Raw genomic sequence first — 17878 nt, 5'->3', positions numbered from 1 at the left:
AGGCCTGAGAGATACCTTCCTGCACGTACCTGACAGCCATCCTCACACCAAGCTGCTGCACAGTTGAAAGGCTTTCATTCTTCACGTCTGCATCAGTAGCTGAAAACAACAGAAAACATAATCATAAAATGTGTACAAGACTGTATAATAATCACATTTGTAGTGGTTGATACACTGTGTCAACCTGAAAAGTTTAGAAGCTAATGGAGTGTCTTAGGAGTGGGCCAAGACCTTCACTTTGTAAACATCCTGAGCCTGTGCCTGAGGGCAAGAGATGCTGTCAGTGCTACACCCACCCAGTGGAGTGACAGCCTGCTTACGGTATATGGAGGAAAAGAGCTTCCTCTTTTCCTCTGTGATCTTGCTGCTTCTGCTGTTCTGTGCTGTGCCACCTTGCCTTGGAGCCAGCTGATTATGATCTGAAACCTCCATGAACTATGAGCTAAATAAACCTTTCCTCCTCCTCTAGTTTTGGGTGTTGGGTATTTTATCTCAGCAAAGCAGAATTTGGTACTAAGAGTAGTGCCTTGCTGTGAGTGTACCTGTATCTGGTTCAAGAGCCTTTGCGAATGGCTTATGGGAGAAGTTTGGAAATGTTCAGAGATGTTGCCTAAAAAAGTAGTGCTGGAATGCCTAAGGCTGTGCTGTATGGAGATTCTCATCAGAGCTCGAAAGACCAGAAGGCTAACAGAAATCCTGCCAGTAAGTCCCAGCTCAGGAGGCTTCTGCTGTGAAGGACTGCACCGGTGCTGGACTCCAGATGATGTGTGTTACGGCTTGGCAAAATGTTTGTCTGTATTTTGCTCATGTCCAGACTTTGCCTGACACTAAGATGAAAGGCAATGGACTAACTAATCTAGCAGAAGAAATTTCCAAGCCATAAATATTAAAGCTGTGGCATGGCTATGTTGGGAGCTTTCAGTCAGATTTGTTGTGAATTAAGAGCAAAGAGCACAGCAGCAAGATTTTTAATGATTTTTTTAAAACTTGATTTTTTGAAATTTGCATGTGAGTATATGCTGTTGCTAGTTTTTCTGGTTTGCCTCAATATTCTTGTGCTTTCTCTTTCATTCTTTCTCTATCCTTTTCTTCCATTTCACAAAGCTTGAGTGATCATCCTCTGTCCTTCACCTTGCTTTTACTGTATTTCTCTTCATTATCTCTCTCTTTCCCCATGTCACTCTTAAATCTACCCACACACACAGGGCAAAATCACTCTACTAAAGGAAGCATTCACCGTGGAAGTCCCTGATTGATGTTACATTTCATTATGTAACTGCAGATCTTGCTCCTATCATTAAAAGTGTCAAATTAATAATTACCATACTTCGTTAGCTGCCAGGCTATATTTAGTGATATTGTTATTGTTACTTTTGCCTGGGTATAATACCTGTTGTAATCAGTTGTTCTCCCTTGCATGAACACACTGATTGTTTGGGATCATAATCATCATCAGAGTTCAGTACCAAAGGACTGGGTGCTGAGTGAAATAACAAATTCCTGTCCCTAAAAACTGGGAAAGTAGGATCTTGCAACAGACACCAAGGCCAAGAGCAGCATTATCTAGAAGACATCTCTGAGGAACAGACATTTCCTAGGGATGTCCTTGATACTAGTGATCACACTACCTGTCATAAGCTGTCCAGAAGTATCAACACTGAAAACAAATTAAGCTTTCTGTAAAAATAGAAACATTAAGACACAGAAGCCAAATGCAACCCCAGACCTCCAGCCTGTTAAAACCAGGGGATAATGAGATAGTGGAAATCTGAATTCACCTACCTGAACTTTCTGAAATCACAGCAGCAGAAGAAAAGAAAACAAACAATCAAACAAACAAAAGACCAAACAATGAAAAACAGGTGAATGAGGCCAGAGAAAATCAAATCAGAAAAAAATCTCTCAGGTGAAAAAAGACATCAAAATGAAAGACTTGTTCTGTGAATCTAGAGCAGATATAGATTTAAAAAAAATAGAGCAGCTTTGGAAAATTATAAAAGCCAGGAACACCCAACACAGGAAAGATATGGAATCCAAGAGACAGATCCACACATCTATCCAAGAGGTTAAAAATTTCACTGAAAGGGCGTGCAGCTGGAAGAACCAAGGTGAGAACAGAATATCAGGTCTAGAATACAGGGTTGTGGTTCACAGTCAGGAAAAGAAAGATTTCTTAAACACAGCAAAGGATCATGAAAATCCAATAGATGTAGATGAGGCAAAGATCAACATAAGACTTTCTGGAGTCAGTGAAAAAGCAGGAGGCAGTGCAAATGGCATAAAAAAACCTGTTGATAGAAATAAAGGCAGAAGACATCCTAAACATGGAAAAAGAATCTGACATTCAGATAAGTGGGGCACATAAAACTTCAACTGCTGTGACCAAAACAAATCTACATAAAGGCATGTAATCATCAAAATTTCAGAAAGTCAGCATACAAGAAGAGTATTAAAAGCTGTTCAAGAAAAAAAAATCGTTTTTAAAGAAAACCTCATCAGAATCACAGGAGACTTCTCAACACAAATGTGTAAGTCAAGGAGAGATTACAGTGAATTATTTCAAATAAAAAAAAATTAAAACAGATTCATGACCCAAAAAACAGCTCTCCAAAATGTTGTAAAGGATTTTTTAAACAAAGATAACAGAGATCACAATTGCAAGAACACCAATAAAAATAATCCATCAGGCAGAGCAAGCAAGGAAAGAAACAGAGGGAAAAATTAAGAAACCAAAATCCAGAAAATAATACGACAAAAGATAAGCTAATCCATCTCAGTTATGTAAATGGTCTAATTAACCAATCAAAAGAAACAGACTGGCAGAATGAATCAAAAAGCAAGATCCAACAATGTGCTGCACACAAGAAACACAACATTTAACTCAAAAAGAAATTTGTAGTCTGAAAGTCAAAGCATTCAAAACAATACTCCATTTGACAGGAACTCAGAAAAAAGCAGAGGTAGCTATTCTATTTGCAAACAATATGAACTACAAGCCAAGACCAATCAAAAGAGACAAAGAAGGTCACCACGTACTTGTAAAGGGAACAATCCAAAAGGAAGAGATAACAATCATAAATATATATGCCCCAAATACTACTGTACTATATACAAGAAATATATACAAGAAACACAAATTGTCATGAAAAATCAAACAGACTAACACGATTATATGGTAGACCTCAGTACCCCACTGTCACAAATAGATCAACTAGACAAAAAAATTAACAGATAAATATAAGTACTGAGTCAAACCGGTGAACAAATGGATTTAGTAGATGTCTGAGTATTCCACAACATTAGAATACACATTTTTCTCAGCAGTACATGGCATATTCTCCCAAATGGACCATGTTCTAGCCCACAGAATTGTTTAACTATATGCAAAGAAACTAAAATTATTACATCCATGTTAACAGACCATAGTGCAATGAAACTGGAACTCAATGGCAAAAGAAATCAAAAAACTTCCATAAACACATTGAAATTAAATACTGCCCTCTTGAACAACCAATAGGTCACAGATGAAATTAAAAAAGAAATTAGACAGTTTCTACAATTAAACAATAATGCCAATACAATGCATCAGAACTTCATGGGATGCAACAAAACCAGTCCTATGAGGGAAATTTTTAGCAGTGAATTCCATATCAGAAAAACAGAGCAAGTTCAAATAAACTAATATAGAATCTAAAATTTCTAGAAAACGAAGAACAAGTCAAGGAGCTCATATGAAGAACCAAATTATATAGTTCATAGCAGATATTAATGCAATGGAAACTAAGAAAACAATACAAAGAAACAATGAATTGAAGTTGATTCTTGAAATATTAAATAAAACTGATAAATCCTTAGCCAGCCTTACCACACAAACAAAAGACTCAAATCCATGGAATTAGGATGAAACGGTGAAACCACAATGGTCCTGCAGAAATCCAGATGATCATCATAATCTACCTCAAGAATCTGTATTCTAGGAAGATGGAAAATACGGAAGAAATGGACAGATTCCTAGATAATATAAATTTCCAAAGCTAAATCAGAAGATATAAAAATTCTAAATAACCCAGTACTAGTCAATGAAGTCTAAGATGTAACTCAAAACTTACCAACAAAGTAAAGCCCAGATCTTAATGGATTTATTGCTAAATTCTACAAGAAATTTAGAGAAGATTTAAGGCCGCCAATACTGCTCAAACTCTTTAATGAAATTGCAAGGGAAGCAATACTACCAGTTAGTCTCAAAGTACGTATTACTTTGATATCAAAGTCAGAGAAGGAGCCAACCAAAAAAACAGAACTCTAGGCCAATCTCCCTAATGAACATGGATGCAAAAATCTTCAATAAGATACTGGCAAACAAGAGTGCTTCAAATCACCCAGAAGATTATACACCATGACCAAGTTGGATTCATCACAGGGCTGCAGGGATGGTTCAATACATACAAGTCAATAAATGTAAAACAATATATCAACAAAGCCAAGATCAAAACACATCATCTCAACAGACACAGAAAAAGCACGTGACAAATGCCAATACTCATTCATGGTAGAAATTCCAAATAAAATTGGAATAAAAGGTCTTTATCTCAATTTGATAAAAGCCATCACACCAACAGCCAGCATCATATTATATGGACAGAAACTGAAAGCTTTCACTTTAAAATCAGGAACAAGACAAGGATGTCCACTGTCACCACACCTATTCAATAAGTGCTAGAGACATCAGCCAGAGCAATTAGACAAGAGAAATAAAAGGAATAAAGACAGGAAAGAAAGAAATGAAACTATCATTATTTTCAATGACATGATACTTTAACATAGAAGATCCCAGAAACTTCACTAAAAAACTGACAGATTTATAAGCAAATTTAGTAAGGTAGCTGGATACAAAGTCAACACTCAAAAATCAATTAGCCTTCCTTTATACAATAATAAATTCACTGAGAGAGAAATCAAGGAAATAATACCTTTTATGATAGTATCCAAAAAAATAAAATACCTAGGAATCAATCTAACAAAGGATATAAAAGACCTCTACAAAGCTGAAAAAGGAGATTGAAGAGGATACTAGAAAACTGAAAGACATCCCTTGCTCTTGGGTAGGAATAACAAACATAGTGAAATTGGTCATACCCCAAAACTGGAATACAGATTTAATGCAACCCCAATCAAAATATCAATAACATACCTCACAAAACTAGAGAAAACATTCCTAAAATTCATTTGGAACCAGAAGAGACATAGAATAGCAAAAGCAATTCTGGGCAACAATAGCAAGGCAGGAGGTATAAAAATCTCTGATGTGAAATTATACTATAGAGCTGCCATGATTTAAAAAAAAATAGTATGGCATTAGAAAAAAAAAACAAACAAACAACCAGACCTGGGGATCAATGGAACAGATCAGAAGATGCAGAAACAACTCCTGACATATTCAGCCACCTGTTCTTTAACAAAAATGCCAAGCACATTCACGGGAAGAAAGACAGCTTCCTTAATAAATGGTGCTGGGGAAAGTGGCTTTCCACATGCTGAAGATTAAAACTAGATCCATGTCTATCACCATGCACTAAACTAATATCAAAATATCAAAATGGGTTAAACACCTAAAATGTAAACAAACACTAAGCCTGCTGGACAACAGACTAAGTAGCAGTCTTGAAGACAAAGGTTTGGGCAAAGACTTATGAACAAGTCCTTGTTGCATAGGAAATATTACAAAGAATCAACAACTAGGATCTTGTCTTATTAAAAGGTTTTGCATGGCAAAAGAAATCATCAACAAAGCGAAAAGACAACCCACAGTATGGGAAATTTTTTTCCACCTGTTCCTCTGACAAAGGACTAATGTCTATAATACATCAAGACTCAAAAAAATCACATGTCCCAGATTTAAAGGTGCTACCCAGAAATGGGCATGTGAAACGAACAGATACTTCTCAGATGAACAAGTAAACCTGGCAAATAAGTATATGAAAAAATGTTTAATATCACTGCTCATTTGAAAATGCAAATTAAAATAACGCTGAGATTCCATCTCACTCCAGAAAGAATGGCTATTACTAAGAAATCAACTAAGAACAAATGCCGGAGGGGCTGTGGGGAAAAGGGACCCTTCTCCACTGCTGGTGGGAGTGCAGACTGCAAGAGAGGTAGAGAAGGACACAGATATGGACCTCAAATATTTCCTAAAATCAAATAAGACATAGCAGATTGTAATTCCCACTACCTGAAGGCATTGTGAAAAGCACACTGCGTTCCTGGAGAAGGATCAACAGCACCTGCAGCATCACACTCTCTTACCAAAGCCTGATCCCACTTAAAATCGTGTGACACAGTTAATGAGAAACTACAGTTATCTGATAGAACCTACTATTTTAATTATGAACAGAATAGCCTCAATCGACCAAATTTACTTAACATGGACTGTGATCACTCGCTCTGTAATAATTTCTTTTCTATTGTTGGTCTTAAAGCTAGATATAGAACAGCAGTAAAAAATATTAAATCTATTCTACCCACACTTAGTTAATGATGTGGAAAAAAGTCTTCAGGAAAGTACAGACTCCATACACGCAGGATGCGGCCACGGAGGGGAGATGTTGCTGGGAGCCCCCAGCTCCTCCCGTCCCTTCCTGAATTGTCTGTGGGCATGGGGCCTCCTTCCCAGCTCACCCTGTGCTCCACTCTCACCACTGTAAAACCCCCGTACCTGTGGCCAAGCCCCTTCGAGCATCCCAGACTTCTACCGGGTGCAGCCAGCATCCTTCGGAGAGAGAGACTGCACCTTACCAGAGGCCCCTCCCGCTCTTCCTTTCTATCCCACGAGCCCAAGAGTGTCCCTCCAGTCCACAGCAGAGGTCCCATTTGACCCTGCCTTCTTTTTTTTTTTTAATCGGTACCGGGGATTGAACTCATGACCGCCTGCTTGCAAGGCAGGTGCTTATGCCGCTGAGCTAAATCCCCAGCCCCTGACCCTGCCTTCTAACAAAGCCCTAAGGAAAACAGCTGACCTGAGCAGCGCATTCAAGGCCCCAGCATGTTGCCGGGCCAGAATGCCAGCTGGAGAGGGCCAGCTTCTCTTCCAGGCTGGCTTCTCCACCTCACCTCACGCCAGGTACACACTGTCACCGGGCAACTCTCTGTGCTCCTTTGGGACAGGCCCTACTAGACAACTTCCTACAAGGATCCAGGCCAGCACTTCACTCTGTGCTCCACAACCAGGAAAAGCCGGGAGTGGATCTGTCCAGTAATCAGAGAAACCATAAAAAGCTGATTAAATATGTTAAATTTTAAGGCTACATTTTAATACTCGAAAGGTGAAATAATGGAAGATTTTCTCATTTTTTCCAACCTTTTAGTTAACTAGCATCACGAAGACAAAAGAGATAAAATATAAGTATCTGCTTCCCAAAATGGCTTTTTAATTTATCATTTTAAAGAAGAAGAAGAAAAAAAACCCCATCGCTTCCAGGAAACACGCCGGCAAACAGCTACACCTGATAAGGCTGCACAGCTCCTGTACCAGCACGCAGACTGCGAGGGTGCAGGACTGACCTGTTTATTCCTCCTCCTGTCGTCAAGGGCGTAAACAGCCAACTAATCTGATTTTTCCAGATTCACAAATTTTATAATGGACTGAAATCCTGAGGGAGCTACCAACAGATGGATGACTGTGTTATTCTAATTTCAGCTACCTTAGGGTTTAGAAAGCTGTCAGTTCTAAAAAGACAATCAATTTCTCATTTCAAGAAATATGGAAAAAGATATAGAGTATTTTCCAGCATTTGCTTTGAAATATCTTTTATATCAAAACATAGATTTTGCTTGTTTATAGTAAACAGAGTGGAGCTTTATGATAGCAAACCATTGTTCCACTAGCCAAAACAACACATGTTAAAGGATGAGTGTTTAAACCTTTTGCAGAAAATACACCACTGCTGGCTCGGGCTATCACAGTAATAAACACTAAATGATTAATCAACAGGAAGCCACTGTGTCTCTGCTTTCCACAGTGCTCTGGTGGACAGTCCTCATCCAGAGCCTTTAAAGAATTTACCTTTGCATTCGGGTTTATCTGCCTAGACAACACAATCAACTCCAGAGTCGGGGACTCCACTGGCGTAATTTAGGAACAGAACACAGGGTGGCAGACAGTTGCTCACTGAGCAATCAGTCTTGCTGAGCACTGAGATGAGACATAATTTTAATTTTAGATTGTCTACCAAAAATACAACCAGTGGAACCAGGTGCTCAAAGAGCTGCAGAAACTGGAGACTATTACACTGAAGACAGGAGGGACACCCAGGGCTCCTGCAGACCTCGCGGGGTTGGCAGCTCCTCGCGTCCTGTTCCTCTGGCTTGATCACTAAATCTGTATGATGCTGTTCACATGAGTTTTAGGCTCACTCAGCTACCCTTCTTCTCACAGTGCTTTCGCTCTAACACCTTTGTTCTTGTCTCCTTTCTTTTGTGCCTGTCTCCTCATTTTAAATGTGATGATGATCTTGCCCTCAGAGAGCTGAACGGCGCAGTCTCAACCCACTTCTCCACAGGGCACTCCGCAGCCCCTCCGCCTGCCTTCTTATCGCCTCACGTTGCTCTGTTTTCATTCTCTTATGATGTCTCTGATCCCTTTCCCAAATTTGCATTAGATGTCACTAGGCGCCAATAGTTACAGGGTCATCTGTGTTTATAAATACTGATACATTTAGAAAGGCTTTCAGGTTACACCATGTAAGTAACAGACAGCAGAAACAGCGAGCATATTTAATCAAATGCCATGGGAAAATCACACAGGCAATGGCAACCTAACAGAGCGATTTAAGCCTCAGCTAACACGGTCACCATCAATGTGGCCGTTCTCAAGCGAGGGCAAGCAGAGGCGAGCAGGGTCTCTATGCTGGTCTGAATCTGTCCTGGGGGTGGGGCGGGGGGACTGTGGCTCTGAGGGAAGAGCAGTGCGGAGGTGCAGGGATAATCTGGTCATAAGGCTAGAAAGACAGGCTGGGCCGAGCTGGAAGCACACACAGTGTTTCACAGCGTCTTTTCATGGGACTATGACTGGAACATAGAATCCAGCTTAAGGGGAGGACATCTTAGTGGTGCTTTCTGTGGCAAAAGAAGGAGTCACTTTCTCTTAGGAGGAGGCGGAGTGGTGGGGTGATCTACAAGCATGAGTTCCCTGTCCTCCCTTCTCCCTGCCCAGTCCTCTTCCACTGTCCCCTAGGTACTGGGCATCCATCTCTGGCCAATTTCAGCTCCACACTCCACTTCCTCCTTACACAGCACTAGAATCTCGCTAAGATAAATCAAGTAAGCAAGACCTCTGCTCAGAAATCTTAACAGGCAAAAGAATAAACCATTCCAGATAAATCCACTGACACGGCACATAAGGCCCCCCTTCCATCCCTTTACCCTTTCTCTGCTTTCATTCGGCAAGCCTTTGTTGATGTTTTGCTAGTGCAGAGGATGCGGTGATAGGTAAGACAGGAGTGTAAAGCACCATGAACAGCCAGACGTCTGGTGAGAATGTGACAGGGGACAGCAGTGAGATGTGCTGCTGGCTTCACGTGCCAAGCCCATGGCTTCCTGTTTCGTATTTCCAGCCCGCCTTTCCCCACCACCTCAGATTCTCATATCCAGGGTGTGCTCATCCCATCTCCCTGTCTAGGGAGGATCCACAAGCCCACCCCACTGCCCCGCACCTCGCTGAGCTTCGCACCATCCTCCCTGTGGACCCATCCTCGCTCTCAGCATCGGCCAGCCTGCCCCCATCTGGTCGGCCTCACCATCGAAGTGCACCAGGGAACCCTGGGCCCCTCTGCAGATAGATCGCCATGGACACAGAAAGGCTGGAGAAGCTGTGCTGCCAACCCAGCTGGAAAGTGCAGGACAGCACAAGGCAGCGAGCACCCACTAGGCCAGGCCCTGGGGGTCCCCTGGGCTTGAGGGGCGCTGTCACACAGCCAGGGACACTTCCCCCCGGGGCAGCTGGAATGACGACAATGAAACTTGCAGGAGAAGTCTGAGTAGAAGACGTGAAATCAGTTTACATGAGGAAGCTGGGGCTCAATCCACTGGTCTCTTCTGAATGTCAAAACATGAGCAAAAATAACTCTTTCTTCGTAATCGACACATGGTCCTCAGTGCTGTGACACTGCAACTGGAGATAGATGAAGGCACAAACAGTGTGCCCATATGGAAGAGCTCACTAGAGAACACCTGGTAAGACCAGCAGAGTGGAAGGCACCTGAAGAAAAACAATTTCTGACAGACACAGACCGAAAAGGTCCCAAATGACACAGAAACCCAGACACAGGGATTTGTACAGGGACATGCCGTTTAGAACACACACAGCATCAAGTGAGACAGGAAAACTTACATGTATTTGTGACCCAGTTACACTGCTCTGTTTGTACTTGGGAATTTTCAAACTTCAAAATGTTTAAAACGTACCTGTGTATTCCACCAAGGGGAAGTAACATTCAGACGGATTTTCAGTAAGATGAAGCACAAATTTTTCAAGTAATTCTCCTAAAGCTAAAATAAGCAGGAGAATAGTTAGGACATTAAAAGTCAAGCATGTTATGTGACAATGCTTCTCTAAGTCACAGACTAGCAGGTAAAAACCACCCAAACTTCTTCGGTGTTATACCCTACACGGGTCCAGTTCAAAATGCTTATGGTTTTAGCACTTGTAACAATGTTTCAGATTTAAATTAAATTTTAATAGCTTAGCTAAAAACCTATTCAATGCCAAAGTGGAAAAGAATAATCTACTATCTTTAGATTCTTTAAGGATTATTTCAGAAATTACTAAATGATTTCAACACACTAATTAGGCTATAATATCGTATCATAATTTTTCACACATAAAGAGAAAAAAAAAGTAGACTTCAAGACCGGGATTAATGCATGGCTCATGTTCCTGTCAAATCCATGGCATGGTACATAGAAGTTTTCTGTACTTTGCCACTGATGGTGCACGTTCTAAGGAGCCAGATCAAAAGGAAGCTTGCCTCATCTGGCTTGGAAATGACAAACTCCAGGCTGGTCTATTAATGCGGCTGTGTTTACACATGGTATAATCCCAAATACTCAGGGTAAGACAACTAATATGCAAACTAGTGTCTTTCTTTTGCTGAGAAGAAATGCGTCTGCAGAGTTAACTGATTTGTTTATAGATGTAGCAAATAAGCTATGGTCATCTTTAAAAACTGTGTCCTAGTGGCATTCAGGACATTAACTATGACCTGGATTAACTGCAGGGGCCCTGAGTCACATCCACATGCATGTTAAGCATAGAATTCCGAAGGGTAAATCAGTGTTTCACAAATGAAAGGTGCAAAGGCACAGAGGGTTGACACACTGTCCAACTACCATGGCTGACAAGCTGTGGGCGTTGTATTTTGAAGGTTAAAGATACAGGTGAAGAATTTTTACTCTCTATGCATACAGTGGCACAGGGACGGGGGTTAAGGATCTGGAGAGGCAGTGCTGCGGGGCCAGAAGGGCACCAGCGATGTGTGCTGCCACCGTCTGAGGTTACTCCCATACGCAGAGGCACTATTCTCAGCTCACTTATGAAACCCTGCAAGGCCTTTCCCATATGAATATACAGACAAATAACAGATCTGAGGTGAGAGCTTTCAGTTTCTACACATAAAAACTTCTTTATTTATAAATCATTTAGTATTGTCTTTGAGATGGTGAATTTTACAGAAAGAACAGTGTCATGATGAGGCTCAGATATACTCATTCTTAATTTGATTAGACTAATCTTAAGTGTAAGAAATACATTAGTAACAAAGATTGTGCAGAAAAGCCACTTTATTTTGTATTAATTAATTAATTTATTGTGTTTTTTAAGACCAGGTCTCACTATGTGGTTCAGGCTGGCCTTAGGCTCACTTTGTAGCTACTTCATCACAGTGACAGTAAGCTGACTATCAGAAACGGGTGCCATCAGGCCGGGCTGTTGCTGAAACTAACTGTGCAGGTCGAAGCCTTTGGGAATACTGTGCTGGGGAGCTGGACCGCGTGGAAGGCCGCTGCACAAGGCTCAGAACACTGTGGGGCTGCAAAGGTCAGGATGCCGACAGAACGGGGTCAGCAAAGCCCCTGCGGTTTCCAATGGAACCTGGATGAGAAGCCTCGCCTGCTACATTTTGGCAAAGAACTTGCGCAACTTTTTGTCCAAGTCCTGAGACTGCAGGAACCTGATGGAGGGAATTTCAAGCCGCACAACACTCAAGCGGTGGCTCAGGTCCTACTGGCTGCATTTCACCAGAGTTAGAATGAGAACGGGGAGTGAGCAGAAAGAGCAGAAAGACCTGAAAAACTTGCACTTTAGCCAGAAAAGCAGCGGGCATGAACTTGGGGCCAAGGAGAGTGTGGCTGCTGGGGAGATCAGTGCCACTGAAAGGAAGCTCTGGGTTCCATCCCCAGTGGGGAGTGATAGAGCAGAGCAAGCGCTTTGCACTGGGATGAAGTGGGACAGGGTGAAAGCTGCTTTGAGGGCAGTGGGGAATCGGCCAGGCCTCACACTGCAGGGCTCAGGGACGGGAATGGGAACTCCTCTGAAAGGCACTGCTCTGACGGCAGGGCTTCCAGTGCTCAGAGGTCACTGCAGCTGTGGTCCATGCTGCAGCTGGTGGCAGCTGAGGCATCATCTGCTGAATGCAGGTTTGTAGTAACACAGAATGCAAAAGCTGGGGCCAAGGAGGTGTCCATCAAGGGCCCCACATGCAGCCATGTGCACTTCAATCCCTGGGAGGGCTGTGTGCTGCTGTGAGAATGCAGTGGAAGCCCATGGAGACTACCCCCCACCCCCCACCCCCTAACCCCAAGCTGGAGACACTATGAACATGGATTATCAGCTAGGGAAAGCCACAGAGCAGAAGCAGTCAGAGAGAGGCTGTGTTCCTGCAGCCAAAAGGCCACGTGCCACGGCTGCCAGCCCTTTGGGGGCCACATCTCACTCACACGTGCCTCAGACGCCAGGTGTAGAGGAGTGGATTGAGCGTGTGTCCTGCTAGGTTCTGGGCTTGCGGTGGTCAGTTCTTCCTTGGTTATCTCCTATCAGCTCCCATCTGACCCTGACATGGGAATGTTCACACTGCATCTTGGGAGTACACAGCTTGCTCTATTATTTATGGGGGCTCACAGCTAAGAGTCTGCCTTGAATCCCAAAGGAGACTTTGCACTTGGACCCTTCAGCAGTGTTGGAACTGTTTAAAGACCATGGACAACTTTTGTAATCGGACTAAATGCATCTTGAGTGATGAGATGGACAGAACTTTGGGGGCAGGAACGGGCTCTTACGGCATGGATATGGCGTGTCCTCAAAAGGCTTGCTGTGCTGAAGCCCTGCTTGCTGATGGCTCTTGGGAAATGACTGGATCTTTGAGAGGCCGCACTTCAGCATCTGGCTGTTTGTGCCACCTGCTCAGCCCTGCAGCTAAATGGAATGCCTGCCTCTTCGGCCTCCAGCCCTCCCATTCACTCCTAGCACACTTCCTCGGGTGGGACCCTTAGTGCTCAGCTGTGGTGGGGGACTCCTAACCAGTCTCCCTATAGCTGCTCCTCCTTCCTACACCTTCATACACACAATACATATTCCTGACACACACTTCTCTGCACAGAACCCTAACTCTGTTAGCAGTCCTGATTCCCTTTTGCCTACAAAGCAAGAGCCAATTTAGTATTTAATGTATTCATTTCTCAAACTTTTATTCAGTATTTACTATGTGTCAGGTACCTACTATATGCCAAGCATTATGATTTCATAATTGGGAACTATAAATAATGAACAAAGTGTAATTTTTACAGCATTGGATATTAACCCCAAGGCATCATGCATACCAAGCAGGTGCTCTACCAGCGACTTTAACCATAGCCCTGAAACCATTCTGTGCTCTTACACTGTCCCTCACACAAGAGCAGCACCCTTAACATGAAAACCTAAAGTCCAAAATCCGAAACTTTCCAAGCACTGACACGATTCAAAGTTTCAGATTTTAGAGTTTTACAGATTAGAGATGTTCAGTTGGCAAAGCATGTGCAAGTACTAGGAAATGTGAAAAACTCAAAAATGTGTGAAACCCTCTGGCCCAGGCATTTTGGATAAGGGTACCTCAAACTGTAATTGGTATTGAGTCTTGAAAATAATCTGGTTGCATCAAACACACTTGCTTTATGGCCATAAGTAGACATAAAAGGCCATAAGTAGGCTGATTTAAACCTGTGGCAGGCAGCATTATTAAGGGACCATTTGGATATACGGATTTAGCAAAAGCACAGGAGCATAATTCAGGGGCTGACAGAATAATCAGGAGCACCCTGAGCCGCTCTCCCCTGTGGGGAGTTAAACGAAGAAGCAGGCTGTGAAAAAAGCCTGCTTGATGTGGGAACCACATGTTGGTAGGTGCTACGGGAGGCTGTGCTGGGCTGGACCAGTAATGATAGAGGATGACACCAACAAAGACAGGCACAGGAGGACAGAGAGAACCCCACCTGCTGTGTGGTCTCCTCTAGCGCCAGGCTTCTCCTGGTCTCCGCCTCTGATGGTTTTTTTCTTGAGCTCTGATGTCCTCATGGCTGCTGATACGGAGCGGCCTGGAACTCAGCTCCTTGTATCTCTCTGTTATTAAGTGCTTTAGTGCTTGCATATTATAGGATCACCTAAATCAGTGCAGAGTTTAGTCTCCTTACTGTGTGGCCAGAATGAAATGTGACAGTCGTGACTGGCTTAGTGCCTTAAGGGGTCAAGAGGGAAAGTACCACACGAAAAGCAGATCAAAAAGAGCAGACTTCACAGAGACATCCAGAAGGGCTACCGTCTGTCACACATGGCCCCCCACTCCAGGTCTGGCTCCTGGAGAAGCAGCCCAGGAGGGGGGCCGGCGATACAGGGGACCCTGGCCCTTTCTCTCTCCCTTGCTCTCAGCCATAGGGGAGGCGCGCTTCCTCACGGCTCCTGCTTGGGTCCCAGGCCCAGAGCAATGAATGGTGGATGGTAACTTTCAAAGCTTCGATCCAAAATAAACTTTTTCTCTTTATATGTGTTTACTGCAATTACCTGAATAGAGATGTAAACTAACAGCAGACACGAGTTTACTGACAGAGAAAACACTACTCCACATTGAACTGGGTGGAAGGACAAAGGAAAACGCGTGACTGTTACTGACGCAGTCTGATGAAAATTACAAACAGGGATAATCTCTGAATTATATGTAACTTTCACTTAAAGAAGGTTTTTTTTTTTTTTTTTTTTTTTTTGTCTTTTTCCTTTTTATCGGTACCGGGGATCGAACTCACGACTGCCTGCTTGCAAGGCAGGCGCTTATGCCGCTGAGCTAAACCTCCAGCCCCAACTTTCACTTCTTAATGACGCTTATTTAAAACAATCACACTTTAGACTGCAACGGTCCAGCTGCTGAATGGCGAATATCTAAATTAAGGTAGTGCTTGCAGATACAGAGTAAAGACAAACTGCGGAACAGAATCAACGTGACACAGTCACGGTGAGGAGCGCAGTCACTTGGGGGGAAACAAAAAGAGAAGTCACGGAGAACTAGGTTTCCCCTTTTAATGGGCAGATGCTGTTGAGGATGATTAGACAAGAAACACAAAGGAAGCGCTTCCTCTCCTCCATTCATGGCATTTCACAGGGGGCAAGTGTGAAATCCAAGAGCAGCATTAAAAGCTAAACAAGCAGCTCCACACATGGTGAATGGATTTTTTGTTCTCGCAGCATTAAGCTTCTCCAAAATTAGCAGACTTGTAGAATTAGTACTGTGCTTTCTGACTATACTAGGAAACTTCAGGAGCCACACAATCTATTAGTATGATTTCCTGCCAAAAAAGAAAACCCAAATACCTTAATGGAAAACCGCACTCACCAGCGCCGCTGATTGCATCGCGTTTGGCCTTCATCATTTTGCAAAATTGACTCCGGCAGTTTTCTATCCACTCGCTTTGTTTATCAGACACTGTGAAGCATGATAATAGCTTGCCAAGATCACCATCTAACAGGAAGAATAAAATATTATGTTGTTATAATACAACACAGCACATATGCTGAAACCTGAGTACTGATGCCAAATAGGCAGACAGCTACAAATATCAGAAAAACTACTACATGTGACTTTTGAAGGAAAAGGTATTTTTCTGTAATTATAGCACATGTATGGTCAGTTACTATTTATCATATTCACCACAAGCTTAGGAGATGGATTACTGAATTACTGAAAGCCCCTAAGATGGATCGCTACTTTGTATCCATAAGTCCTGGAACTTTCTTATGTCAGCACAGTTCATTACTGAGGATGTGTTTCAACAGACAGTGTGAACCCTGAAATTTCCTGAGTTACACTCAGTCTTTAGGTGTGTTCAGGTGCAATTTTATGTGTGTCTTTCAAAGCAAAATGAAAGCACAAATGTAGAAAACTTCTAGTCAACCACTTGTTCCTTTTTTGAAAAATAAAAATACAGCCCCAAAGCTGTTGGAAGTATGCTCCTCTGGAACATACTTGCCAATTTAGAATACAACTTATGCTCACTTTTATTGTCAGTTAAAGATAAATTTAATTTCAATGAAACATATATGAGTTCCATCTACGTGGCTATAATGATCAAGACAATGTCCCTGTCCATATGAGACTCATCTCCAGAGTGTACACACACATGTCTATAGAGCAGACCAGTTTTCCAAGGAAGGTGTGTTCCAAGACCCTCAGCTGACCACTGAAGCCATGGATGCACCGATTCCTGTACAGGCTCTCTGTTTTCCTAGATATATACACATATTATAAAGTCTAATGTATACACTGGACACAGTAAGAGATTACCAATAGTAACTGGTACCACAGAAGGATTAGAAGGCTCTGCACTGAACTGCCAATGTCAGGACCCCTGCGCTCAGGAGCCGCTGCCAGTGAAACACAGACGCACCGCAGCACTGTGACAGCTGCTGCATGACCAACACCGTGACTCAGTGACTCAGCACACAGTGCTCACAGGGCTAATTCCCAGCCCAGACAGGACCAGGAGAGGGCAGGAGACTCCACCGTGCTGCACAGAACGTGCTGCCATTTAAAACTTATGAATTCTTTATTTCTGGAATTTTTATTTAATATTTTCAGACTGCAGGCGATAATGAGTAACTCAGAGAAAGTGGGACTAGACAGGAGGGACAGCTGTAGCCATGTGTCTGTGCACACATACGCACATGCACACAGGGAGATGCCCGCGGGGTCAGTGGGCCACGGCCACGTGGGCACTGTAACACGCAGTCATTACCCCCAAGCTGTCATACATCGTTATGGGGCCTTGACAGTCACCAGACATACACACAAACACACAGACACACAGATACATGCACACATACAAACTCATGCATATACATTTAAAATTGATAACATGTAAGCATTCCCTTCGCTGGCCTTTAGGTCACAACAAAGCCTTATATGAAAGCTACCCAAATATTCTTGTAGAAAACACAGAAATACACAGAGACATACACACTAGTCAATGCAAACTCACAAAAATACAAATAAATATTGGTTGAAACAATGCAGACGTCTCCTATTCAGTACTAATAGATTACCTTTAAATATCAAGGCTTTAACTATATAAAACATTTCACAAACTATATAGATGCTTTCACATAGCTTCAATAATAATAGCAATAATTAGATAAAATTTACCATATTAAATCAAAGGGGAAAAATCCTTTAAAACACTAAAAATATTAAACTCAAGAAACAGTAAATAATTTCATTAAAAATCATGCTACCATTAACAAAAACGTTTTAATTTCAAATGTATCTTAATATAGATAAGTAAAAATTCAACATACTGAAATTCACAT

General features: G+C 42.4%; 1 protein-coding gene across 9 annotated transcripts in view; it reads right to left on the bottom strand.

The window, feature by feature from the left end:
• Positions 1 to 17878, bottom strand: part of Tbc1d32 (TBC1 domain family member 32) — a 227335-nt gene that overhangs the window by 98093 nt on the left and 111364 nt on the right. For all 9 annotated transcript variants that reach the window (XR_010042767.1, XR_010042768.1, XM_063235087.1 and 6 more), the window contains 3 exons: positions 15909 to 16034; positions 10462 to 10545; positions 30 to 99 (listed from right to left, as the gene is read on the bottom strand). Coding sequence is in view for 7 of the 9 variants with exons in the window: in XM_063235087.1 (XP_063091157.1) it covers positions 30 to 99; positions 10462 to 10545; positions 15909 to 16034 (280 nt within the window). In the remaining 2 variants the exon portion in view is untranslated. The remainder of the gene's footprint in view (positions 1 to 29; positions 100 to 10461; positions 10546 to 15908; positions 16035 to 17878) is intronic.

The sequence above is a fragment of the Cavia porcellus genome, unplaced genomic scaffold (assembly GCF_034190915.1).
Source record: "Cavia porcellus strain 051 isolate PalLab524CR breed Dunkin Hartley unplaced genomic scaffold, mCavPor4.1 scaffold_24, whole genome shotgun sequence".
In the NCBI taxonomy this organism is placed as follows: domain Eukaryota; kingdom Metazoa; phylum Chordata; class Mammalia; order Rodentia; family Caviidae; genus Cavia; species Cavia porcellus.
Note: the sequence above shows the minus strand (reverse complement) of the source record. Positions and strands in the feature narration are given on the sequence as shown.